The following is a 27,690-nucleotide window of genomic DNA, read 5'->3' as shown; positions in this document are numbered from 1 at the left end:
GGGAAAATCTGGGCAACGGGCAGATGAGGACAACGAGTCAGAGAGGGAGGAAGAAACAGCCGATTCAGAAATGCAGTTGGTCTCAGATATAAACCTACACAGTTAAACATAATTTGAAGCACACATACTATAAATCTTTAGCACTTACAAAAACAACAGTAATAACTAAAAATGTCACATGATGACAAATGAATTTCCCTTATGAAAAAATGGTTTCTGATAAAAGATAACCCTATGTCAGCATCCACTGTTTATTCAAAGTTCTTGTAAGCAATATTGAACACAAAAGATGGTCGTACATAGAAGAATGGTGGGAAATTCCACTTAAGCATTTTCATGTACACATGTTTTTTGTATTCTTTCTTCCTGAAATTTGTATTCCCTTACATATCATAATAAACATTACAGATGGTCTTGTGGCAATTGACAGAAGTTCCATTCATACTGAGGAAAACCAAGAGTCAACTAAATACTCCAAGATAGTCGACTTAGGTATGAATGTGTACATAATGAGAGGCAGACAGAAGGATAAAAACACATTTCTTCTTTGCATTTAATGATTGCACACTTTAACACTGTTTACAATAGCAGAGTTAAGATATCCCCTCCCCCCCCCCCAAAAAAAACCCCCCAAAACCAATTAATCAATTTCTTTGATAGAGGGTATACTTTTACAGCAAAGTTATTTACATTTAAAGTAGAATTCAAACACACAAATAGGGTAGTCTCTACCCATCAGAAAATACATATTAGCAACTGTATTGTTAAATCTTACCTAAGTGCATTTGGATAAATTCAACTTAGGTGCTGAAGCATTTGACTGTAATGAGAATACAGCACACGGAACGAAAGTACATGGGGAGACCACTCCTTATACATGTACCTGTACTACACAACACAGGTAGGAGTCTACAAATGAAGAACATGTATCTGCTACGTCGTCAAATTACCAGCTATTTCAATTTGAACTCAAGTTTTATCCAGCAACACAAGTATTAGTTGATCAGATGCAGTCATTGAGTCAATAACAGTTGTGAGATACAAAATAGCACCAAGTCTTTTGTAACCTTAAAGCTATCACTTTTATCACTTCTATATAGTATTACCAATTTAATCAAATAAAGTCAAGATTTTATATTTAGTGATATACAATTCAATGATTTCAGTCATATAGCATGTTTATGGATGCCTCACTTTTTAACAAGGAATTATCAGTAAGCTACTTATTAAAAAATAATATATTTTTTAACTTAAGATCTAAGGTCAGCATGTGAACCAGAGCAGCACATGATAGATGCCAGTCAATATGTAGAGAAGGGTAGTTCAGCTTGCATCTCTCTGCTACAGAACACAGGTAGGTAAACAAATCAAAAAATGATCAGTATATATTATTTTAATGAATGAATAGTTTTTATTTCTGATTTTATAAAATGGTCTGTGCATTAAGGTATAATGTAGAAGACTTACATAATTAAATGTTTTAACGGCAAGGTAGCAAAATTGAAGCAAAATTCCAAGAAAGAAAACATGCCTTGTAACGACTCTTTCAAAGCGTTGTTGATTTAGTGTGTCATTAATTTGTGAAGATTTATAATTCTTGCAAATACATGTATACATCAAAAGCGAATTTGATTACCTTAGGGAGACAGAGTAGAGAACAATTTGTCAAAGTGAAGTCCTGCAAGAGAAATTTAGTTGATGAGAATAGTGGTATGTAATAATGCAGACTTATATTTTAATGAACAAAAATACTATTAATCAATGTTTAAGGTAGCCTATTACACATTTCTCAAATCAGCAAAAAAACATTTGATTATACAATAAAGCATGATGGATAAGATTTATATCTAGGTTAAACAGGTGAAAAAAGATATAATTGATAAAAAATCATATATTCATTTTTTTTTAAATTTTGTTCAGACAATAAGAGCAACATCCCTAGGAGGAGGATTTGAAGTTTGTAATGTATGGTTTACATGCATGGTACTTAAACTATGAGGATATACAAACACATTGACAGATTCAATTTAGCAAAAAAGTTAACCTGCAGTCTTGTGACATAGTGTCTGAAAAAGTATAGGTGTTAAGTGTTACCTATTTTCATAGTATCTTTTATTAAGTAGTGTATACAAATTTAAAAAAAATGACATATTTTATTTTTTTAAGACAAAGAGTCTATGTCAAAGAAGATCCTACTTCTCCTCCCAGAACTTATGAGATATGGAAAATGTATTTTTACTAGATACCAGACACAGCAATTCAATGTTAAACATTAATGATCATCGAATATACTATTATTAAATAACCATTGAACTCTTTCACTGTTTTCATTTCGTAATATTTGTAATCTATTGAACTATACTTTTAAAAGCTGCATGGTCTGATTTTTGGCTACTACTGTATCAAATAATTTTCCACACAAACCAATTATCTTAGAAAGTTATAAACTTTTGCTTATTTACACTTGCAGAATCAATCTCCTTTCAAAGTTAAATTTCCTTATAGGCATACAACCCCCCCCCCCCCCCAAATGTATCATGGGATTGTTTAAGAAAAGGAAACGTTTGGTTTCATCCCCTTAATGTTTCGGCTTATTCCCACCTGTTATGCATCGACTTTAAACAAAACAAACGCCAGAAATATTAGTGAAAAAAATGTGTGAACAAACTGTGCAGGTTTATTTTTGATTAGCTAGAACATTATTCCCATTTAAACTCTATTAACACCTTTGTCAAATTTGTAATACAATCACCATCTCCTTAACGTCAGGGGCAAATTTTAATAGGAGGCGAAATAAGGTAATGCCCTTTTAATGCCGTTTGTTTAATGCTGCTTGACAGAAAAAGCTACTGTAAAGTCTAATATTATACACATACTTAGAATATCTTTCGTTTAAAAGCATCACAATATTTGATGTAAAATTGGACATGGCAACTTCAAATTAAACTCAACTAATTGTTTTAGTTTTTATCAACATTACTCAATCCAATCAAATACTTATGTAAAAGGACTATATATGATAAGGGCCTAAAATGGCCCCCTAAAATGAACATCATCATTTTACTATCATTCTTTGTTTTCTTAGTACAGATATATATGTGATGTGTTTACATAATATTCATTTTGATTTAAGTGCCCACAATTTAGAAATATGATATTGTTGAGACAACCTTTTCCCGCCATTTTTGCAGTTTTAGCGTAAAACAGCTTGTTTTCAAGCAGTTTTTCCTTCCGAAAACATAGAGCGCATTCTTGAACAAATAAAATATTTTAATCAGAGATGTACCTAGCCAAGACTAATAAGTGACAAAAAAATTTTCCTTGTTCAAGCATGCGCTCTATATTTCCCATTCGTAAATAGATAAGAAAAATGTCAATTTTGGGCTGATTTTGATTAAATTATAGAAATGGCGTCACTTCTGACGTCATATACTGCCAGTGTGTGCAAATAAATCAAATAAATAAATGAAAAATATATTTTATATCAACTCTTCTAAAAAATTAGTAAACATTTTATTGTACCCGAAACACTTTAAAAATGGCGAATTATGGGGGCCAAATTTCACTCTTATCATATATAGTTCTTTCCCATTTTTTTATCTCTTAATATAGAGAAAAAGAATTTCTCGTACTATGACAGTAAGACTAACATGGCTACAGTTATGGAAGGTTATGTCAACATTGACAGCAAGAAGTACTTGCGTGCATGATGCAAGTTTAATTAAGGTGATGACAATCTAGTTACAGCTATTAACTACAAGTATGTAAAACCACCTAAAAAGGATATTTGTTGCTTTGAAAAAGTTTTTAATTATCTGCAAGGACAGTCAACGTATCTGACAAACAATTTTTACTATTATTAATTATTGCGTACAATAACATGCATAGATATGAACATGCAAATCACAGGGATGTTTATTATCATGTTTAAATATATCATGTAGAGATCTATACTAGAATATGTTGTGTACTAACACAGTTTGATGGTGTCGTTGATCAAGAACTAATGTGCAAGGTTGTGTATTCATGTATAATATACTGGCTGATGCATGGGGAAGAGCTTAAAGCCGTCGCCATTTGTTTTCGTCTAAAATATTTTAAACAACAAGCGGGATTTAAATGCTCTTAAAGTAACGTTGTTCTTTAAAATATGATATTATATGCCATTAAATTACTGATATATATTATCTTTTGTGTAAAATAAATGATATGGTAGTACAATGGCTGAACTCAGTTGATAAAACTTCATAATTACATTGTATTTACACGTGGTCGTGGGATAACACGTCTTCGTACATCACTGTGATTTCAGCACAAAATACTACGTATGTTCCTAATCACATTGTTTACGTTAGCTTATTAAATGATTTGTCGAATACCTACCAGATATCAAGCATACTTCGACAGCCATAAGCATCGTATCTTTTCAAAAGCTCGAGTCGCACAAGCTCAGCGCACCTGTTTGCTTCCATGCAAGCCATTTCGTTGGCAGCTAAAAAAAGTCGACGTCACCGCTCGATACAAGCGTCGGAAAGGAGCAGATCGGAATCAAACGACATTTCAAGTTTTTTATTGAAAATAGGTAAATGGTGATCCTTTTTACACAGTGAGGGGTTTGATATTTGGTTTGACTCTCTTTAACATAAATCAAACCCCAAAAGGAATCAATTACCGATGATGGAAGTTATTTACGCCAAAAAACATATCTTATGAATATGCATGAGTTCAAAGTTTACTAAAATAAGCCCCGCCTCCAAATTCCAGCCTTAAGAGTCCTGCAAAGTGAATGTTTGATTTTTGTGCATTTTAACCCGATTAATGTTAATTAGAGTCTATAACTTTTGGTATTCAATTAGGATATATTACAACTTATATATTACTTTCATTTATAGTAAAAATGCGATTGAACGAATGCATAAACTTGCCTAAGCATATTCACCAAAGCCCGTTTCAGGAAAGTTTGATTGTTACTCTGTGTGTATATTAAGGAAGTCTCTAAATTTACATGATTGTGCTTTAATAAATTTGTGTTTCATGAAGGTTTTCAACGAAAGTATCCTATAAATGTTGTGTAAGAATTATCTTCCGGGTTTGTTTTAACATAGATTATATTTAAGAGGATCACTTATGGTAAATTGATAATGGTTCATGTATTCATTGCTTAATAGCTTTAAATTAAATATTGTATGTAGAATTCTTGGTACATTACAGGCTTATCTAAAAACTGTTAAATGTACATGGCACATAAAAAACCCACTGAAACGTTAAAGCAATCATTGAGAATCAAATACTTTAAACAGCCGACAAAAAAGTCCACTAATCTCTCGGAATCATCATTGATTTTCATCTCTCTCATCGCTCTCATGTGCGTCGGCGAACGACGAAAGCCCTAGCATAACCCTACAATTGGAACCTAACAGAGTTAAAAATATTAACGTGTGTTACCGTTTTTGACCTTAATCATATAAACTATTATCCCATTTTAATTTTCACGTTTGTTTGAAGTGTCATTGCAAATATGAACCAATATAATATGTTCCAATCTATTTCCTTGTGATGTGCAACGCAGTCACCAACACAAAAATATATTGAGCCTGTTTGTAAAATATTTACATATGTATCAGTCACTGAGATATGCACAAAGACACATGTGTAAAAGTGTGTGGCTTGTTTAGACAAAGTTCGAAGCATCAACTATTTCATATGCATGGTTGTTACAATTGAATTATGCTGATGGGCTCTGGTATACACTGTTGATTTAAATGCATATAATGTATGGAAATAAGACTAAATTTCTTTCTTTGATACATGTATTATGAAAATGTAGCAACAACAAAACAAAAAAAAAATAAAATAAAATAAAAGGCACTTTGTTCCGGTTATGATGACGTCGTATCTTTTCAATGCCAATGCCCATTTTAAAAAAAAAATTTTTTGCTTTACTTTAAAAATTTGTATACATACACCATTTTCACATTATATCAATGTAAAACACTTAATGAGATGGTTTTGCATTTAGCGCAATGAAAGAGACAGGAGATTGTATAAAGATACAACTCACTAACGATGGGGTGACTGAAAGACAAAAATTGTAATTCAGCGTAATTTTGAACATTTTTTTTCAAAATAATTGGAATTTCTAATTGAGTGTTCCTAAATCCCAATGAATTGAGTGTATCTAAAAACATTCCAAAATGTCATCATTTATAAATACTTTTCAATTACATTTCAGTATCCTCTTCCCCAAGTTAAATGTTTAAAAGGTGTCTTATAATGATATATACCTGTTTGGCATGAGCTGGTGTTCGTATGACAGTTAAATGTATCATAATGCTTGATATAGAGCATTAAACATTGCCAAGACTAATAAGTAAAGGTCTATTTTTTTATAAGTGTGAACCTTTCTTATACCCAAGAACAAAAGTATTGAATAGTCACTATATATAACATGGACTCATCGAGATTGAATGAATTAGATGTCCAGTATAATTGTTTCAAACAATTAAAAGCAAAATCAGAAAATAATGATTTCAATGAGCTTCAATATTTTATAAATAACAGTTCAATAGTTATTTTTATCTCATGTTGTTTATATATCAATTTGTTCTTCAGATTTTTTCAAAATATTAAATTATGAAATTAAATTGCACAAATCAATTACATTTTGAGAGAAATTGATGTTGATTAAAAAGGAGTGTAATTGCAACTGATTACAAGATTAGGAATGCATTTAAAAGTATTAAATAACGGTTTATAGGAAATAACCACAACACTGCAATTAACGTTTTAATTAAAAATCATTTTTGTTTAAGATATCGTTAACCAATATAGGCGTTTATAAAAATGATGACATACCGTAGCAATGGCAAACATCTGAGAAATACGTCCATAAAATAAACCAAGTCTGTCTTTTCATTTTGACAAATGTTTCTAGGCAATTATTCACCCAATGTCGCCATAGTGTTGAACTGCATAACCATGAATCCGGAAACAAATGATGTATAAATAAAAAACATGAGAACATTTTTTTCTGACCTGTAATAAAAAATTTAAGCCTAATTAAGTATAAGGAAGTTCATGTCATTCTATAATATTTTTTCCCTATTTTTCATTGTAGTTTGAGAATGTTTTAATGTAAACTTTTTGGGTATTCTTTGCTTGAGCGTGGTTAAACGGATCCAAAAACTACTTCAACGTTGTACAGAACTTTAAATTGTTACTGCCTCTAAATACATGGCACGACAATGACAAATAGAGATCAGGTTTTGTAACAAGTATATATTAAAATCTAAATGTTAGGATGTTAAGAACGAAAAAAAGTTTAATACTTGTCATTGATGAAGTAAGTAAACGTAACGTATTGCCATGTGATTGGTGAATACGTACTCAACGAGTAACATTTACCATAAATAGTCAAACAATCGACAAATTGGTAAAATGCCGCAATTAAAAAACAAAATCGACAGTGATGTGTATGATAGGGAAGGATGTGGTATACAACGCACATATCACATAAAAATTCACGTAATTAGCTAAATTCTAGCCCGTTTCATCTATCCTGTCTTGCATTAAAAAGCAAGCCAGATTCGAGTGTAAATTTTATAATAAAAATTATAGATTAAAATCATCATTGATTAAAATATGTCTGTCGGTTTGGTGTTCAATCACAATGGTTAAAAAAACATTGCTATGTGTTACTTTATCCATTTCAATACACATGCAGTGATATATATTTACGGTGCAACTGTTGGAGTGAGCAAAGCCTATGATGAGATATGTATAACTATACGTATCATCATTATAAATTAATTCTAAAATAGTATGATTTTGCAAATGGATGCAAAAATATATATGAATTTCAATTAAAATTGAATTCAATATAATCTTCTTTTCATTCTCAATACAATTTACCCTACAGTGTATAAGCAATACTTGGAGTTGTTCTTGATGACTTATTATTCTATGAGGACTATAGAACTAGCTTAATCTAAAAAAAATGTCGTTGAAAAGAGAAGAATTTAACAAAATGTTAAATTCGGATTTTTTTTTCTTTTTAATAGTGATTGTAACGTCATAGTAAGTTTTATAGTGTAGTCTGGTAAATGTAACTTGTACCCCCCCCCCCCCCCCACACACACACAAATAAAATCAAATCAAGGGTCAGGAATACATATAGCCGAAATTTACAGAAATCCTCTTAAAATCTATTAAATGTTAACATAAGAGTGCACGTTATCATTGTTTTATATCTTTCAGTGGCGTTTGAAGCAAATTTAAAAGGGAAGGGGCCAGGCATACTTAAACTCTAGACAAGACAAAAAATGAAAAAAATACAAAAGGTATATTGTTATGGTTATGTAAAACTTTGGAAAAAAAACCTGGAGCCACCCCCCCCCCCCCCTTTCACCAACCGGTTTAAGCACATTTATTGTGTCTGTTTCCATCATGTCGTTGACATGATGTTTTCGATCGAAAAACTTTAAAGTAAGAAACAAAAAAAAAAAAAACAATGACAATAACAAAGAACTTGCGTAAAGATGACTTCAAACGAAACTGTTGATAGTCCTGTTACATTAGTGGATTTAGAAAAAAAACAATTCGGGGGATGGGGAGGTCCGAACGATTATTGTGTTTGCCGGGGGGCACTCCGACCCCCCCCCCCCTCCCAATCCGTGCATGCTAACGTGTTTGTCAGTGGCTTGCCTTGCCCTAAAAACTGTTCATAAGAAGAGCATACCCTTGTGTATTGAGAATTGAGAAACAAAAACACCATATGCAGGTGATGAAGGTATATTGATACATAAGTAAGGAGAGGTGATAATAGAAAAAAAATAAGTCATCGCGTTTATCATAAAGTTTTGTTATTAGGCTACCATCAATGTCCATTTCCAGTAAAATATCCAAATATGAAACAGATGACGCAGACTCTGCAGTATCTTTTATTTTAAGTTCACTTGGATATATGGAGTCGACATAAATATGGAAATGACAATTGTTAATTGTTAATACGTCGTCATTATAACTGATTGATTAGTTGGACTGACAATACTGCATATATCCTTAAGGTGATTGAAGATAATTCCTGACTATGTCTGCTTGTCTGTCGCTCTCCTCTCTCTATCTCACCTAAATGATTAACTTCTTGACAACGGGAAGGACGGGTTATTCGTCGAAGAGTGCAATCTAAAAATCCCCTACAAACGGGGAGAGGATTAAAAATTATTAGAGTTGTCTTAAAATTAGGACCCCCCCCCCCTTTGGGCCAATCTCTGATTCATTTAAGTTAACCTTGGTGTATCATGTGTATCATGGTTAGTTTGCTTACCTTGAAAATCCAATACCTGCGGATTTAGCGTCTGCTACAAGCACTTCCGGTATGTATCACGCGTAACTAAAGCATGTTTATGCTCACGGCAATAAAGTGCAGGTTATAAGTTCCGTTTAACTAAATATCTCTTTTATATTTGCATAATTATCATTGTCTGCTAGCATTCACTTAAATTTCATATTTGTTATCTAATTAAAAAAAGTAGGGCTGCGTGGTAACACGCTTTGCTTCTTTAAGGAACTTAAGTAGTTTTAACTGTAGGTTTACAAATACATATATACACACTTACGTGTTTTACACCGGTTTCCACGATAACCCGTCATACATCCAGATAAACATGTTCCATTTACATGGTGGCAGTCGTTGTCATGGCAATGTCCGCAATGTTCACCGCAGTCCATTCCATATGATCCATTGTAGCAACCTTAATTATATTCATTGGTAAATTATTCCTCCAAACACATTTTTCTTTAATTTGTTTTGATCAGGTCAGAGACCTTGTTTTATTTTTACCCATTCTGTTTGCACGCATGCCTCTTTTCATCGGTCATATTACATGAATGAAATAAAATAAATGGTTCTATCTCACATAACATCGATATCCGATATCAGATAATCGAAAACTGCAATCATCCCTACATTCTACAAACTTCTACCGTAAAACCAACATCACATCCAGTCACACATGTTCCATTGATTTGTAAACATTTTTTTTGTAAATAAATAAATAAATAAATATATATATATATATATATATATATATATATATATATATATATATATATATATATATATATACATATTCAATCTTTAAAGTGTAGTGAAATGTGAATTTTATGCTGTATAATGACCATGATTTAAAAAGCGGTACATAAACTTCATAACTAATAATTACTCAGTGTTTTACAGAATTTTCCCTGAAAGCCGGCTTCGCAAACCAGATATATTCAAATACCATCAAAATGGAAACACTTTTTTACGGACATTGCCTACCCTTTTCACTGCAGTTATGACCGTAGAATCCTTCGTTACATACTATTCAATACAAATTGATGACATCTAGGAAGTTCTACCGTTAAAAACAGTGTTAGCATCACCAGCATATGCTTCGACGACTGTGTATCACAAAAAAACTTTCTCTTATCCCAAATCAACTTAAAAGGGATTAAAAAAAGAAAAAAAAAAAGAAAAGAAAACCAGTGATTTATATGTTTCGTTATGTGGATTCACTTAGTTCATTGTCATGTTACATAGTAATCTTTAAACATGATATGCACTGGGTGCTTATTCTTAATACTTACGAAAACCCATGCACAATTTTGCTTAACATCTCGTCTTATTTAACTCATTTACACTCTTCAAACTTATTAATCTCATCTATTAAATACTCTTTCAAAATCTTCGTTCCAACCATGTTTACTAACAATGTTTTGTTGCTATTCAATTTAAATAGATTTCTCCCTTTCCTATGCAGAAATTTGACTTTTCTCAAATTAAAGCTGTCATTTTGTTTTGCTCCAGATACAGCAATTTGACGTCAATAATCAAAGGACAACTACTTTAATTTTGAAAAATATCAAAAGGAGAAATACTTACGATATGCGTTTTCTATATTAAATAATATGAAATGTTGAAATGGGTAGGCGATATGACGGCCATATTTCCAAGTATAAATTCTAACTGAACGGACATAGAAAACTATTAGCCAGTCACGTGCTACATTTAAACCAACGAAACAATGAAATTTTAGTCAAAGGGAAAACTATTTATTTAAGACGAAGCCCACTAGTATCTGGTATGTCAAACTATTGACTACAAAACCTCATATTTTTGTTGTTGTTGTGTGTGCATACCCTCTTGACAGAAGGTTCCCGTCCAGCCTAGTTGACATCCAGAGACACACGAACCATTGATATGGTTACAACCGATGCATGTGCCGTGGCATTTCTTAGCACAGTCCTGACCATAGAATCCGTGTAAGCAAACTGAAAGTTCATTACAAATCATATACATCTCTATGAATGAAAAATTTCCCTTGCTATTTGTCGTCAGTTATGTACATTACATTTACATTTATATAGAAGTGGTTAAACAGTGTGTAATTCAATCGATTTTATTGGCAATATGTATAACATATATAATTTCAGTTCATGTAAAAGAAACCTCTAGCAAACGCTAACAATTAATTCTTTTGTTTGTTTGTTTTTGTTTTGTTTTTGTTTTTGTTGATGTTTGTTGTTGTTTTTTTTTTTTTGGCTCTCCGTATATGTCTTCATTATTTCATTTGAATGTGAATTTTATTGATTACATTTGTTTTGTCTTGACAATGTGCTTTTTACATCTTGTTTTTTTTCCAGACTTCCTAAATGTCGTGTGATAAGAGTTATTTTATTGTGATTAATTTCATACTGAAGAATAAACATTTGATAATGGTAAACATAAAACCAACTATTAATGACATATTAGTAATATAATGACGTCTTGTGATGATATATTAGTTATATAATCACGTCCTTTTGAAGCAATACTTTCAAATATCGATAGCTAAAAAAAGAATAAACTTTTCAGGGTTTTTTAAAAGATTAAACAACACAAAAAAACCCCAATTTTTAGATAATTTTCATTTCAAGGAAACATTTCACTTGATAAATAATAACCATATAGATAAATAAACCTTCATGACAGAAGCCTCCTCTCCATCCTGGCTTGCATCCAGAATCACATACACCATTTATGCTGTTACAACCATAACAGTTATCGGAACATTTTTCAGAACACTCATCTCCAAAATATCCACGAGGGCATTCTGATGGTAGAAAAAATACTAAAACGGACAACTGTTGTGATTTTTCAATACTATTTTCAGAAACTAAAAGAACAAAATTGGTATTTTTTTACCAATGCGATAATTTTATTAACTCCTTTGGCCGTGTGAATATTGTACTTTTCAGGAGCCGAATCATCGTATTGATCGAAAAAAGCTTTATTGTTCTAAGTACAATATTCACCTTGCCTTCATGTCAGACAGTCCTGTGCTTTAACAAAATGAGGTTTACAATATAAGAATACGTATCAAGAAAGTCATAACTCTGAGCGTATCCTAAAAAACCTTTCTTGATTATCAATAATAATGTGAACTTGTGGATGTTTTGAACAAAATTCTTTCGGTTATTTCATACAGCCTGTTTAAATGTTTTTTTTTATACCAACTTTCAAGTTAACATGTACATATTGTTTATTCGTGTAAATTTAAAAAAATAGTTATTCAAGTATCATTAACTATTTTTTTTTCAATTGATAAGCGTATTTGACACTACAACACAATAATAATAACGTATGCTTCTGTATACAGTTTTATGGCACTAACAATTATATTTTTTGGGAACCTCATTCCTCCATTTCTTAAAATAGATAACTTAAAAGATAATATGAACTAAATGTTAAAGCTTATGGATAATGGCAATTTACACGTATATAGAACGTAAACATATGTCGAGACATGCGCCAACACCACAATTAATGACGTTAGGCAAATATATCCTTTTTACATGTATACATACGCCGGTTTGCTAATTATTTCTTTAATTAGAATTTTTTTTTTAATGCGATGGATACTATGAAGACGGAATCATATAGTGGTTGATCACTCCTGAAAAGTTGTTCGTAAAACAAATTATCATTAATAATGCTATGTATAAACAAAATGCAATATTACCAAATTCGCATCGATGACCTTCGTAACCAGGCTTACAGCCCTGGCAGGTACCCGTCTCTATGTGACAGTAACGACAGTTGACATCAGGGCAGGTAATCGAACAGTTCGATCCGTAAAGTCCAGTTGAAGGGCATCCTATAATCAATTATATCCCATAACAATGTGTTGCATTAAGTCTTAGAATAAGTAATATATAAATTTAGAAATAAATTTAAAACCCAATGTCTTTTAAATGAATATTCATCAACATGTGCTAAATATATTATACATGTATTAGGAATGTGCAATAAGAGGGTGTTATCCATCTTATTGATAAACGATTTCAGCTTCCTTAATTAACACCAATGCATTTTACTTTAAACACCTGTCAATAAGTCCAGTAATCATCTTATTATAATGTATGTTTTAAAAGGTGCACGTTTCACAATAGTACATGTATTCTATTAAAAAAATAGCAAAAGTGTTTTGTAATTTTTTTTTGCTGCATTAATTGTGTATAGAATAAAATCATATCATAACATTAATGTATTGTTTATGTTATAAAGACAAACCATTATTTTAATAAAATTATAACATTTCCCTAAGAATATTAAAGGACACTTACCATAAACCTCCACCTCACAGAGATCGCTTTCAGCAAACTGAGAGTAATCTGCTGGGTATGCAATATTATTAAGTCTCTCGTTGTAGTATATAACATATTGTCCGTGCATGGTACACGTTATGTTAAAGATAGCAGGTATTGTGCGTCCAGTAAAGTTGGTGTCCTTGAAACACAGTGTTCCTTGTAATCTATTTGTCGTGTTGGAGACATACACAGAAAATCCCAAAAAGGACACCGTTAGGTAGTTTGAAGGACCTAATTAAGAAGATGATTAAGTTCTATATAAGTTTAAGTTAATAAGTTATTTAATTTAGTACACATAAAACTCATCTACTAATGTTGTCTACACAAACATAGAAATCATTTTAATGAAAGATCGTTTTAAAAATAGGAAAACATTATTAAACAAATTATTTAACGAATGTCATAAAACATTTTCAAAATTAAAAAAAAAGTGCGAAAACGGTTTTCAAATTGACTGCATTTGAATATGTTGCTTCTCATTAATATGACTTATTTATGTAAAAAAAAAACACGTTACAATAAAAAAACAAACATATTTTAACTTCAAGAATGAACATTACAAGCAAAAAAAAATAAAACTAGACTTTTGCCAAGAATCATGGCGTTTTCCCTCCTTTGCATTTTAAAATTGTTTGATTCAATGTAAAAAAAAACAAGCTTATCCAAAGAATGTGTGTTTGGCTTAAGGAACAAGACGCCCATGGGCCATATCGCTCACCTGAGCTACCAAAGGCATATTACAAAATATCTGGATAATGTAGTATAATACATGTATATCCTGGATTAAAGAAACATACCCGTGGGTGTTTCTATGTTTATATTCAAGTACTTTTTCTAACAGGATGATTTAAAGTTATATCACATTCAGCATTGCAGTTCTCAAAACAGTTGTTTATATACGAGATATAAACCTACATCGAACTCTAAACCCCTTTTGAGGCCCAAGAATCCTCCAGGGGACAAATTTTAAAGAATCAGCAGTATGTAAAAATAATTGCATAGAAGTAAAACTTTATATTATGGCATTTCAATTTTCGTGAATAATTTAAATGTTTTCCTTTGTTCAACTGGATCTCCAATGTGGCCCTACCCTACTCCTAGAGATTTTGAGTTTTATCAAATCATCCACACTATCTGAAGTTGCTTTCACTAACTTTAAAGCTTTTCTAGACAAGTGTTTTTATACAAAAAGATTTCAAGATTTTTTTCAACATATACCTATGTAAAAATTTGACAATTCCCTCCCCCTTGTTGTGATTTTATCCTACCCCTGGGGAGTATGTTTTGAATATACTTTAATCTGCATATCCTAGTACGCTTCCTCTAAAGTCTCAGCTTTCCTGGCTGATTTGTTTCTGAGAAGAAGATTTTGAAGATTTTACCTTATACATATTTATGTAAAAATGAGACCCCACCTTGTAGCCACATACTACTCCCGAGGGTCATGAGTTTAACAACTGAATCTATTGTGTGAGGATGATTCCACACAAGTTTTAGCTGTTCTGGCTTAATGGTTCCTGAGAAGAAGATGTTTAAATATTTAATATATCTATATCTATATAAAAATTTGACCCCCATTGTGGACCCACCCTACCCCAGAGTTCCATGATTTTCACAAACTAAAATCTGCACTACTTGCTTCTGTATAAATATTAGCGTTCATGGCCGAATGGTTTCTGAGAAGATTTTTAAATATAAACTTTATCTACTTCTATGTAAAAATTTGACCACCCCCCCCCCCTCATTGTGGCCCCACACTACCCCCCAGGGGTCATGATTTTCACAACTTTGAATTTACACTACCTGAGGATGTTTCCACACAAGTCTCAGCTTTCCTGGCTGATTAGTTTCTGAGAAGAAGACTTTAAAAGATTTACTCTTTATATTCCTATGTAAAACTTTGACCACCAATTGTGGTCCCGCCCTACCCCCCGGGGTCATGTTTTTTAAACTTTGAATCTACATTACCTGATGATGCTTCCGCACAAGTTTCAGCAGTCCTAGCTTAATGGTTCCCGAGAAGAAGATTTTAAAAGATTTACTAATATAGTCTTAGGTAAAAATTTGACCCCAACCCCCATTGTGGGACCACCCTACCACAGAGTTCCATGATTTTCTAAACTTAAAATCTGCACTACCTGAGGATGATTTCACACAGATTTCAGCTTTCCTAGCCAAATGATTCTTGAGAAAAATATTTTTAAAGATTAACTCTATATAGTCATATGTACAAATTTAAAAATTTGGAAATAAAGAGGGTTTACCTTAGAAATATGTAAAGCTTAAAAAATGTAAGTGTCACATTATTCTTGCTTTATTGCTTCCTAAATACAAATGTTGTATTCAGGAGAAAGAATTCGTATTCAATGTTAGCGATGTTTACTGGTTCTTCTTTTTTTTGTATAGTTTATAATACTGTTCAATATATTTTTTTTTACTGGTAAGTTTGTTTTAAACTTACATTCTGACTCCAGTTATTGCCGAGATCAGAAATATACTCCGGCCGTTTTTTTTTCTCCAATATACCATGAATTTAATTATCAGATCAGAAATTTATATATAAGCGTCGCACTGATAAGTATAACTTCCAAACGTGAAAACCATGGCAACAATATGTCTTAGATCTATTCAAAACGATGTGCATTTTCTAAAATTCTATATGCCGATGTTTCAAGAACCTCACCAGCACATTTCGCTATGTGTTTATACAGAAGATAAAAAAACTTGTAATTTTCTTATTCATATGTAATTATTATTATACTTTAAAGAATTATGATTCCAAAACATTTTATAATTAAGTGAAGTGTATTACTTAATTTTCCAATGAAAAAAAATACGTCGTCTTCCTGTCATCCTTATCCGTAGCCTGTTATCGATTCATATTAAATTATAACTTACAAAACCGCAGGGGTTTCAATGTACAGCCGCCTAAATGACCTAGATCGACTCTCAAGATCAGTGGAAATACTACGCTCTTATATTAAAATTAACGTTTTTGTTAGCGTAAATGATGCAGAGCAACCTCTTTAATCTCGAAATGTTTTTGAAATAGAAAAGCATCAGCTAACGCTTCGGTTTTTATTGGTTTTTTTTTTAAAAACAGCATTTCTCAACCTCAACAGTTATTCTACAACATTCATGAAGACCTGTACCTTTTTTTTCAAATCATGATAAATGTATTTATTAATGGCAAAGTATAAATAATGTGTCAAAAAAGAAAGAGTGAAAATGACGCATAAAATGTTTAAAATTTATCCTGAAAGTCAAACTTAAAATTCGCAAGTAACATGTAGAATGCACGCGATAATGATGATTGAATAATTTAGACATATATTTGTTTTAAGTTGGAAATAATGCGTTTATTTGTATTTGGATTGTACGTTTTTAATTTTATTGTGTTCGTTCGATATGCTAAAAGTCTTAATTACACTTTTATGCAATTAAATGATTCATTCAAACATATTATGGAATGTAAGAGGGTAAATTTTATTTAACATTGGGTTCGAGATTCACATTTATAATTTTTTTTATAAAAGTTAAAAATTTGGAAATGAAAAAGTATTTTTATGTTAATATTTTAATTGAATCTGTCCATTGATTGGTCAATTTACGGTATATGCAGTAGGCCATCTTTTGGTGGCATTTTTACCATAGATGTTGATAAGGGAAGACGTGTTGTACCTTTTTCTCTGATAGATGTGAGTAATGATATTTTTGTCTTACATTCATATTAGATTAAATACCTATGTTACAAGTGAATGAATATTCCATTTATAACTATATTTTTTGGAATAATAAGTTTTGTAATTAACCGATCGAAAGTTGTTTATTTCTAGTCAGAGAATCGATGTGATGTTGTCATCTAGTCATTTGTGTATAAGTATGTTTATAGGTTTAATAATAGATGTCCTGATGTTATAATGATTTTAAATGATTGTTTGATGCAAAACGTTTTATTACAATAGTGGTTCATTATCAAGTATGTTTATTTTTTTATAAACTGAGAAGTAAGACCTGATATATTTATATTGAACAGTCCTGTTGTATGATGACGTCACAGTGAACGGAAGTCATGATACTGCATTCCTTACTTAGGTTTGAGAACTGTGTACAATAGTATTACATTATTTATACTTCATATTATTTCTTACTTAGATGTTATGTTGTATGATGAAGTGTAATAGCAAGAGGTTATAAATATTCTTTTTATGAAATCATGTCAAAGAGTTTTTGTATGACTATCATTTTCAATTTAAGATGACTCATTAAATCAAATTGTGTTTGACAAGCTGTAAGGTGATCTAAATGAAGGTACGAAAAATGCTTAAAATGAATATACCCCAGATCTGATTATTCGTCAAGTAATAGATGGTGATGTGATGGATGCTGTGGATGCTTGTCAGGTTCACCCACCAGGTGGCGGTGTTTTGTCCGCTTGCAGATACAGCACACTGTCCTCCGTTCCACATCAGGTTCGTTTTGCGTCCATCAACAGCATTACTTGCTGCAACTGTGTCGTTATCTGGGAAGTATGGGTTCTGCTGGTATGCTGGTTTTTTTATGGCAATATTTTCTAATAAAACCAAAAAATCCTAAGACAGTGCTCAAGTATTGCTTCAAATATCATATCATAAAATATAAAATTTAACTGACTTCGGCAAATAAAATATGCTGAATATACCGTTGTTCGGGTTCTTTCCGCGTCATGTTTTTTTCCCGCGATTCAGAACCTAGAACGGTATATAAAATTTACACGAATAAAATTTTCACTATATGAAAGTCAGGGTGAAAATTTAATTCCAGATTGTATAAACTTGAGAATTAAGAGGGTAAAAGTATCTAAATTGCCGCTCTTTATAATGAAAAATTCTGACAATAAAACCATTTACACGATTTTCTTAATGTGAATTAATTATCGAGAATCATTTTCAGAGACGAAAACTGTCATAGATAAAGAGATAATATATACCGTTACATATACAAGTAGCTCAGGTATAATAAGACATCGGTTTACGCAAGAAAAGCGACCGTTTTAATTAGCTTGTCAATTGATTATTAGATAAACAACGAGGCTTTCAAATCTAGTATCTGGCGCCTGTCCTCCGTTCCCGCAATTTCTACTCTAAACTTATTTATCACAGTTCATTGTACTTTTTACATACCAGTTTACTTCAAAGAAAGGAGAGAACTATATGTTAAGAACAACATTTTGTATCAAATTTAAACTGATATATTTTTCTGCGATTCAAAGATCGTGGCAAACAAAGCAGAAATTGGATACACGCGGAAAAAAACTTGATATACGGAACGGCGGGATAACGAGCCGCCATTTTTACATGTAAACAAACCAAACTGTTTTAATTTACGGGGCTGTTGAGGGTGTTTAAACGATTTTTACGTAAAGAAATGACATCTAAAGTAAAATTTCTCAGGAGTTTTTGGTACGTAAATCATAATCCCCCACCATCACCGCAAGAAAGCAACAATCACAGATACAATTTTTAATTGATTTTGTATGCTTCAAAGCGAGCGTTTGATTTTTGTGCATTTTAACACGATTAATGTTAATTAGAGTCTATAACTGTTGGTATTCAATTAGGATCTATTACACCTTCTGAATTACTTTCATTTGCGATTGAACAAATGCATAAACATGCCTAAGCATATTCACCAAGGCCCGTTTCAGGAAAGTTTGATTGTTACTCTGTGTGTATATTAAGGCAGTCTCTAAATTTACATAATTGTGCTTTAATAAATTTGTGTTTCATGAAGGTTTTCAACGAAATTATCCTATAAATTTTGTATAAGAATTATCTTCCGGGTTTGATTTAACATAGATTATATTTAAGGGGATCACTAATGGTAAATTGATAATAGTATGCATTGCTTATTAGCTTTAAAATAAATATTGTATGTAGAATTCTTGGTACAATACAGGCTTATCTTAAAACTGTTACATGTAAGTGTTAAATGTACATAAAAAAACCACTGAAACGTTAAAACAATCATTGAGAAACAAATACTTTAAAAATCGACGAAAAAGTCCACTAATCTATCGGAATCATCATGGGTTTTATCTCTCTCATCGCTCTCACAAACGACGAAAGCCCTAACATAACCCCACAATTGGAACAGAGTTAAAAATAATAACGTGTTTTACCGTTTTTGACCTTAATCATAAAAGTTATTATCTCAATTTCATTTTCACGTTTGTTTGAAGTGCCATTGCAAATATGAACCAATATAATATGTTCCAATCTATTTCCTTGTGATGTGCAACGCAGTCACCAACACAACCATATGTTGAGCCTATTTGTAAAACATTTAGATATGTATCAGTCACTAAAATATGAAATATGCAAAAGGATATATGTATAGAATTGTGTGGCCTTTTTTGACAAATTATGACCTCACACGTTCGAAGGATCAACTATCGTATACACATGGTTGTTACCATTTAATTATGCTGATGGGCTCTGGTATACACTGTTGATTTAAATTCCTTTTAATAAAATTAACTTTAGCCTGCATTAACTGTATAATAATAAGACTAAATTTCTTTCTTTGAAGCCAATGCCTATTTCTTCAATAAAATGTTTTGCTTTACTTTAAAAATTTGTATACATACAGTATTTTCACATTATATAAATGTAAAACACCTGATGAGATGGTTTTGCATTTAGCGCAATGAAAGTGACAGGAGATTGTATAAAGATACAATTCACTAACGATGGGGTGATTGAAAGACAAAAATTGTAATTCAGCGTAATTTTTTAAATATATTTTTTAAAATAATTGGAATTTCTAATTGAGTGTGCCTAAATCCCAATAAATTGAATGTATCTTAAAACATTCCAAAATATCATTGATTAATAACTACTTTTCAATTTCATTCCATTATCCTTTTTCCATGTTAAATGTACATAAGTGTGTTTTATAATGATGTATACATTGTATACCTGTTTGGAATGAGCTGGTATTCGTACAATAGTAAACTGTATCATAATGTGTGATAAGAGCATTAAACATTGCCAAGAGTAGTAGGTAAATGTCTTATTTTGTACAAGTGTGAACCTTTCTTATACCCAGAACAAAAATATTGAATAAATGGTCACTACATATCACATTGACTCAGCGATATTTAATGTATTAAATGTTCAGGATAATATTTTTAAACAATTAAAAGCAAAATCAGAAAATAATGATTCAAATGAGCTTGAATATTTTATAAAATAACAGTTCATTAGTTATTGTGTATTTCAATGTTGTTTATATGTCTACTTGTTCTTCAGATTTTTAAAAATATTAAATTCTGAAATTAAATTGCACAAATCAATTACATTTTCAAAAGTAATTGAGAGGAATTGATGTTGATATAAAATGAGTGTTATTGCAACTGATTACAATATTATGAATGCATTTAAAAGTATTAAATGATGGTTCATAGAAAATAATCACAACACTGCAATTAAGGTTTTAATTAAAAATCATTTTAGCTCAATTTTGTAAAAGATATTCTTAACAAATCTAGACTTTTATTAAAATGATGACATACCGTAGCAATGACAAATATCCAAGAAATACGTCCAGAAAATAAACCAAGTCTGTCTTTTCATTTTGACAAATGTTCCTAAACTATTATTCACCCAATGTCGCCATAGTGTTGAATTGCATAACCATAAATCCGGAAACAAATGTTCAAATTAATTCTTAATTAGTAATTTACGCCTTATTAAGTACAAGGAAGTTCATGTCATTCGATAATATTTGTTTCCTATTTTCGATTGTAGATTAGAATGTTTTAATGTAACACTTTTGGGTTTTTTTTGCTTGAGCGTGGTTTAAGAGATCCAAAAACCACTTCAACGTTAAACGAAAGTTTAAATTGTGACTGCATCTAAGTACATGGAACGAAAATGACATAGAAAGATCAGGATGTTTTAACAAGTATATACTAAAAACTAAATGTTAGATTTTAAGAATGAAAAAAAAAATATGTTTAATTCCTGTCGTTTATAGAGTTTGTAAAAGTAACGAATTACCATATGATTGTTATCGGTGCATATGTACTCAACGAGTAACATCACCCCCAATAGTCGAACAATCGACTAATTGGTAAAATGCCGCAATTCCAAAAAAAAAAATTGACAGGGATAAATGATAGGGAAGGATGTGGGATACAATGCAACTTTCAAATGAAACTTGACGTAATTAGCTGAGCTCCAGTTGGTTTTTTTTTATCTATCCTGTCCTCCTGTCCTGCATTTACAGACTGCCAGGATCGATGATAAATTTCAGAACAAAAAATTGAAGTCACTAAATTGTACATTTAAATCATCATGCAGTAAGTAAAATATGTCGGTCAGTTTGGTGTTCAATCACAATGGTTAAAAAGACATTGCTATGTGAACTTTATCCATTTCAATATAGTATTAATGTTATATCACACTACAAGATTATATGTGCATAACACTTGTTTGAATGTTTCTTAGAGTAATATAAGAAGTGTTTGCATTTTAATATGCTGGCGAGCAAATTAACATATACTAAACAGGTCATTCTGGTAAACAGTTATGTTATCTATAAATTCAAATTATTTTTTATCAACGATTAAGAAATAAAATACGAGATTCCGTAAATGTTGCAGGGTGACCTTCGAGAACTTTCCGTGTTGTTAGCAGCATTGATTTGTTTTTAGAAATGTGAAGTAATACACATCTTTTTTTACCGGAACTTGGACGTGAAATCGGCATCAATCAAAAATGATACGTTCTGAAGCTATATACCCATAATTATTGTTATGTTGATATGTGTTTTTCAACTAGAGTTTGTGGTAAATTAAAGAATAATGGTCGAGGCATCGCCCTAAATTCGGTCATACCTGTGGTACAATCGGTGTCATCATTCATAGCTGTAAAACACATCAGTAATCAAAAGGAGTTAACGTCACCTTTGCACAGGTAAATATTTACTTTCGTCTATTAGAATTTCAGTGTGATATATTTATCTGACAGAAAATGATTTTACGATTGTCTTCTTTTTCTTTTTTTAATTCATTTATTATATATTTATTATAGATAATTTCAACAGTTTTCTTTCCAAAAAATTATGATATTTTGAAAATCGATATAGAGTATCGCTAATAATTACATTTAAATAAATATAACCAAATGTTAATTCTATTGTTTTATTATTGTATAAAAAAATATTTATTTCTAATATCACCATCTCTCAAATTTACAACCTTTGAAGTATTGTTTTTAAATTATCATGCGTTTTTTCCTCGCCCCCTTTCCATAATGGAACAAAACGTGAAATTTATTCACATGTGAAATAAGTTAATAAAGCTCCAAGGTTGCATCCTTACATTATTAAAGGTTTAAATATTTTCTTTTGTTACAATGAGAAGATGTAAGTACTACTAGGTTTAAGTGCTTAAGATACCCCAAGACGAATTATTTATGATACTGGTAATCGTGGACATATTAGGCACGATTTGCTATACGATCCGCTGAGCTTTTTTTTTTTTGGTAAACCTTTGGCTGTTAAAGATTGTTAAAAAAAAAAACCCGGTGTTTATCAATTTTGTTTTTCAATTTCATTAATGCATCCGCAAACAACCAAAAAACTATGCAAACAGGTTGAATAAAAAATATGCATTAATGCACATGTTGTTACATTTGGCATTAAAGACATCTTGATATTAAGTAATTCTAGGGTTTATAATAAATTAATTAATTAATGACATTAAGCACTAATTATTAACATATATATTCAGAAGGGTATTATTAACATGGCTCTCGTAAACCATTGTAAGTAACAACCAACATTTGAGTTTCAGTTGTATGCTATAAGCAAGATATAGAAGTTAAATACTTTGTTACGTAATGAAGGTTCCTGTCATGTTTTTGTTTACATACGGTAAATATACCAGTAAAGTTCTTTCTTATAGCTGATTTTCTTTATCTGCTTTTTCATTTTGAACGTAGGTAAACAGTTCCCAGTTAGAGTGTTTTTACATCTTGTCACATTCATTTTAGGTCAAGACCTGGAATTGTCATTACAACATTTAAAATTTTAACAAAACATAAAAAACATAAAACATAAACATGCCTAAGGTTTGTTTACTTAACAGGGAATTGTGAGCATAATACATGCAATTCGCGTTTAACTGACACTCATATCATATTGGACCAAAAACTGATAGGGCTAAATTGTACAGTTACCGCTTTTTATCCTATTTTCAAACCGATCAAGTTACCTCTCTCCTGAAGATGTGTAGTAAGTACATGTAGTACATTTGGCTTCCATATATCTGTGTTCATTGTTTTGATAAAACTTTCTGATGCAGTCTACACTTCGAAATGTTTATCTATTATCGCGTATTTTTATTAAGATGACTTTTACTTTCGCTTTACCTTACATTAAACATTCTCTTTCAAAAAGTACAGAATGATGATCAGTTTTCTTATCCTCGGAATGATTATCTCTGTGATTATCATTGAATTGGCATATCGTCGCAAAATGCTGTCACACTGGTTGTTTTTTTTTATATTTCATATTTTTTATCTTATGTTTTCTTAGGTCGTACAATAGTCGGGGGCGGATCAATGTATTCTGTGTTGTGAAGAAGAACGTATTATGATATCAGAGATGCAAAGGTAGTGATGTTTCATTAATTATCAGGTAATTTTAAAGCCACGTTAAAAATTAAATGTTGAGTATCTATAAACACTAATGGAATGTATATTTTCTTCTATTTAATATTTTTTGTTCTAAATAGGATAAAAGGGCTCTTATAGCGTAATTCTTTGCATAAGCATTTGCTTTTATAGAAGAAAACTAACCGGTACATGTAGAATGGAACTGGCGCTATAAAGCCCAGTTAAAAAAATGGCCTAAGTTACTGAGGGGCCCAACTGTTAGTTTAGAGTTTTGTTACTTGGTATATAGATGGTGTTCTTTGTCGTTGAATATTCGGTCTGTTCCATGTCATTAGCGTTACTTTACACTCAAACAATTACTCATATGAATAGGTAAATAAGAATGGCTGTACATTTGCATAATATACGATTATTTAATGTTTGAGCAGTCAATAAGCCCGAATATTTTTCCCGAGGTGCAGGGAACAGTTCAATATGATCTATTGCCCGAGGCCAAAGACCAAGGTCAAAAGATCATACTGAGCTATTCCCTGCATCAAGGGAAAAATACGGGTCTATTGACTGTCCAGGCATTAAATAATTGTTTTATTACCTAGTCCCGATATTCGTTTATAAGGATTATGATTTGTGTATTACAGAAAGTGTTGGTTCCATTATGCAATATAATAAGATTTTTTTTTTTATCTTTCACATGCATTTAAACATCTCCACTTATTACGATAGTTTACACATAAAAGGAGGAGTCTCCAAACCATTAGTTTATAAATGTTAATTAAACACTTATTTAGCCTTTCAGGTTTAAAAGAAATGCACTTAAATATCTAACCTACTTATGAGCAGCCAACTTCCACAAATACTACTAATCAATAAATAAAATCCTTCTTCCTTCTTCAAAGGCTAAACAAATAATCCTAGAACATAAGAAACGTCCCTCCAACAAAATCACCTGTCCAGAATTACTCCCCAAACAGGTTTTGATCCAAAAATAGAATTTCAAGACAAGCCAAACACTATCAAAATACATGTATAAACTCAGGGCAAGTCTCAAAGGTTAAAAATACCATATTATACTAAAATTCAAAAGTAATGAAACAATCATATTTATTTACAAATTAATTGATTAAAACACATATATAACATTAATAATGTATTATTAATAATTTAATTCTATCGTCGGCACCTAAAAAATGTAGTGTATGTCGCTTTATTTGGAAAAAAGAAATTGCCATTTTATACATTTCGTACATAAAAAATCCAAATTGAGCAAGATGGATAATTACTTATAATATTATCTTAATTTGAAGAAAAAAATGAAACTGGTTATATTTTATGTATTTTATGCAAAAACCAAGATTTTTAAAAAATACATTTTGTTTCCGTTTTCTTTATACAGATATAAATAAAAGAGAAAAACCCACTCTGATTGTTTGGATTTGTTGTGAAAGCCTTTCATACTTATTTGACAAAAAACTAGTCTTTATTTCAGGTATTCAAGATTGATGAAAAATGGCTGAAGGTTTCTTACAATATGTACATGAAAGTCGTTGCAAATTTCGATTTGAGGCAGATAGAACATCAACTGACGAAATCGAGTCTGGGATAAGGTTCTTGATTAACGACATTGTAAAACGCATTGAAAAAACAGCTCCAGAATTCAAGATATTAGACATAATTCCTACCGGGAGCTCTTATGAAGGGACGAAAAATGAAGCACCTAACGAGTTTGATTTCATGCTGATCTTAAAAGAGTTATCAGGACCTGGCAAACTTAATTTACACCAAGGTTGTTCGGACTGGTATCCACAAATTGAACTTAGAAAAGACGTGAGCTTTCCTCGAAAATACATGGTAAATGTCAATTATACAAATAGAGAAAACGAGTATGAACAATTTCTAGGAAGTCCGCGAATTGTTGTCCAAAACTTTTGGAAGAGAATACAACAATTAATCCAAGAAACGACATTTAGAGTTGACACACCACGAGGAAAATTATCTGTAAAACCTTGTGAAGGCAGAAAGCTAGTTTGCTCATATATACATGACCTTGAGAATGCCCTTAAAAAACCAAACTACGATCCAGAAGCAGAAAAAGCAATAGTATTTAAGGGGCAGGTTGATATTGGTGTAGACTTAATGTTAGCAGTTAAATATCCACATGTACATGTAGCAGATATTCTTAGTCGGCGTGGATTTCCATCAACATTTGAAGATTTACTTTCTAAGAGTAAATGTCATATCGTTGCAAAGGCATGTCACACCGAACACGGTGCAAATGGAAAGTGCTGGTTCATTTCATTCTCAGCCATGGAACGCGATCTGGTATACAAGATGGATCAACATCATAAACAATGCTTCAAGATTCTTAAATCATTGCTTGTATGCGACATTTCAGCATCTCGAAAAATTATGAATCTTTCGTCCTATGTATTGAAAACTGCATTTTTGTTCCATGTCCATGGCGATAATAGATGTATGAAGTCGAATTTGTCGGTATGCATAAAAGAAGTCCTTGAATATTTGTCTTCGAATCTTTTTCACGTCAGAATGCCATGCTTCTTTGCAAGAGATATGAATACATGGGGGCATCTTCTCGAAACGCCTTGTTTTAGTTGGACACCATCTGCTAATTTAAAAGGTTTGCCTCACGCGTTTGAACTATGCTGGATAAAACTGATGTTTGAATTTATCAACTACCTGAAATCGGCCGTCTATGAGGGAAGCATGGCTGGAGCTCTCAAAACGAAAGACGACTACGAAAAGCTAATTTCCAAGTGCAATTATTTTAAGGAAGTGGTCAGCCGCTTACTAAAACTATATTCAGACCGATCTCAAAACGAGGTATACCGACTGGAAGAAGGTAATCGTACTTTAAGTGCATGCAACGATGGATTTTTTTATGATTATCTTGAGCATCTAAAGAAGTGTTTTGGCTTTGACCTTCTTTTTCTCAAACAATAACCTGCATTAAAAAAGGCGGATATAGTATTTACATTTACAGTATTTAGTGTATATCACTGTATATCTTTTAATCGCCAAACAATTTATGAATTATATCGTATGTTGTTTTTTTGTTAATTGTGATCTGCTATTTTTTCTGTGATGTTTAGATTTAGGTGAATCTATATTATGATGTTTTGATTGATGTTGTAACCCCCCCCCCCCCCGCCCCCAAAAATTAGGAGAAGAAAAAACAGTTTACCTGTAGCATTATTCTAATTCTGGTTAAAACTCTTTAATGATTTAAATTAATTTTAATTTAATTAATATAATTGATCGAAAAAAAAATCATATCATTTAAAAAAGAACATTAAAAATTGGTTTTTATTTCATATTCTTATTTACTTTTTAAGTGAAA

General features: G+C 31.4%; 1 protein-coding gene and 1 non-coding gene across 2 annotated transcripts in view; one reads left to right on the top strand and one right to left on the bottom strand.

The window, feature by feature from the left end:
• The window catches only part of LOC105317817 (receptor-type tyrosine-protein phosphatase epsilon), a 38,334-nt gene extending 24,461 nt beyond the window's left edge, over window positions 1-13,873 (bottom strand). The window contains exon 1 of the mRNA XM_066089217.1: window positions 13,648-13,873. Coding sequence (XP_065945289.1) covers window positions 13,648-13,756 — 109 coding nt within the window. The 5' untranslated portion in view covers window positions 13,757-13,873. The remainder of the gene's footprint in view (window positions 1-13,647) is intronic.
• A 10,006-nt stretch (window positions 13,874-23,879) lies between these two features.
• LOC117687122 (uncharacterized) lies at window positions 23,880-27,495 on the top strand. The gene is made up of 3 exons (XR_010715196.1): window positions 23,880-23,952; window positions 24,256-24,332; window positions 25,822-27,495. It is a non-coding gene; the product is annotated as an uncharacterized protein (transcript).
• Window positions 27,496-27,690: the final 195 nt, after the last annotated feature.

The sequence above is a fragment of the Magallana gigas genome, chromosome 1 (genome assembly GCF_963853765.1).
Source record: "Magallana gigas chromosome 1, xbMagGiga1.1, whole genome shotgun sequence".
In the NCBI taxonomy this organism is placed as follows: domain Eukaryota; kingdom Metazoa; phylum Mollusca; class Bivalvia; order Ostreida; family Ostreidae; genus Magallana; species Magallana gigas.
This window is presented reverse-complemented; position numbering and strand designations above follow the sequence as displayed.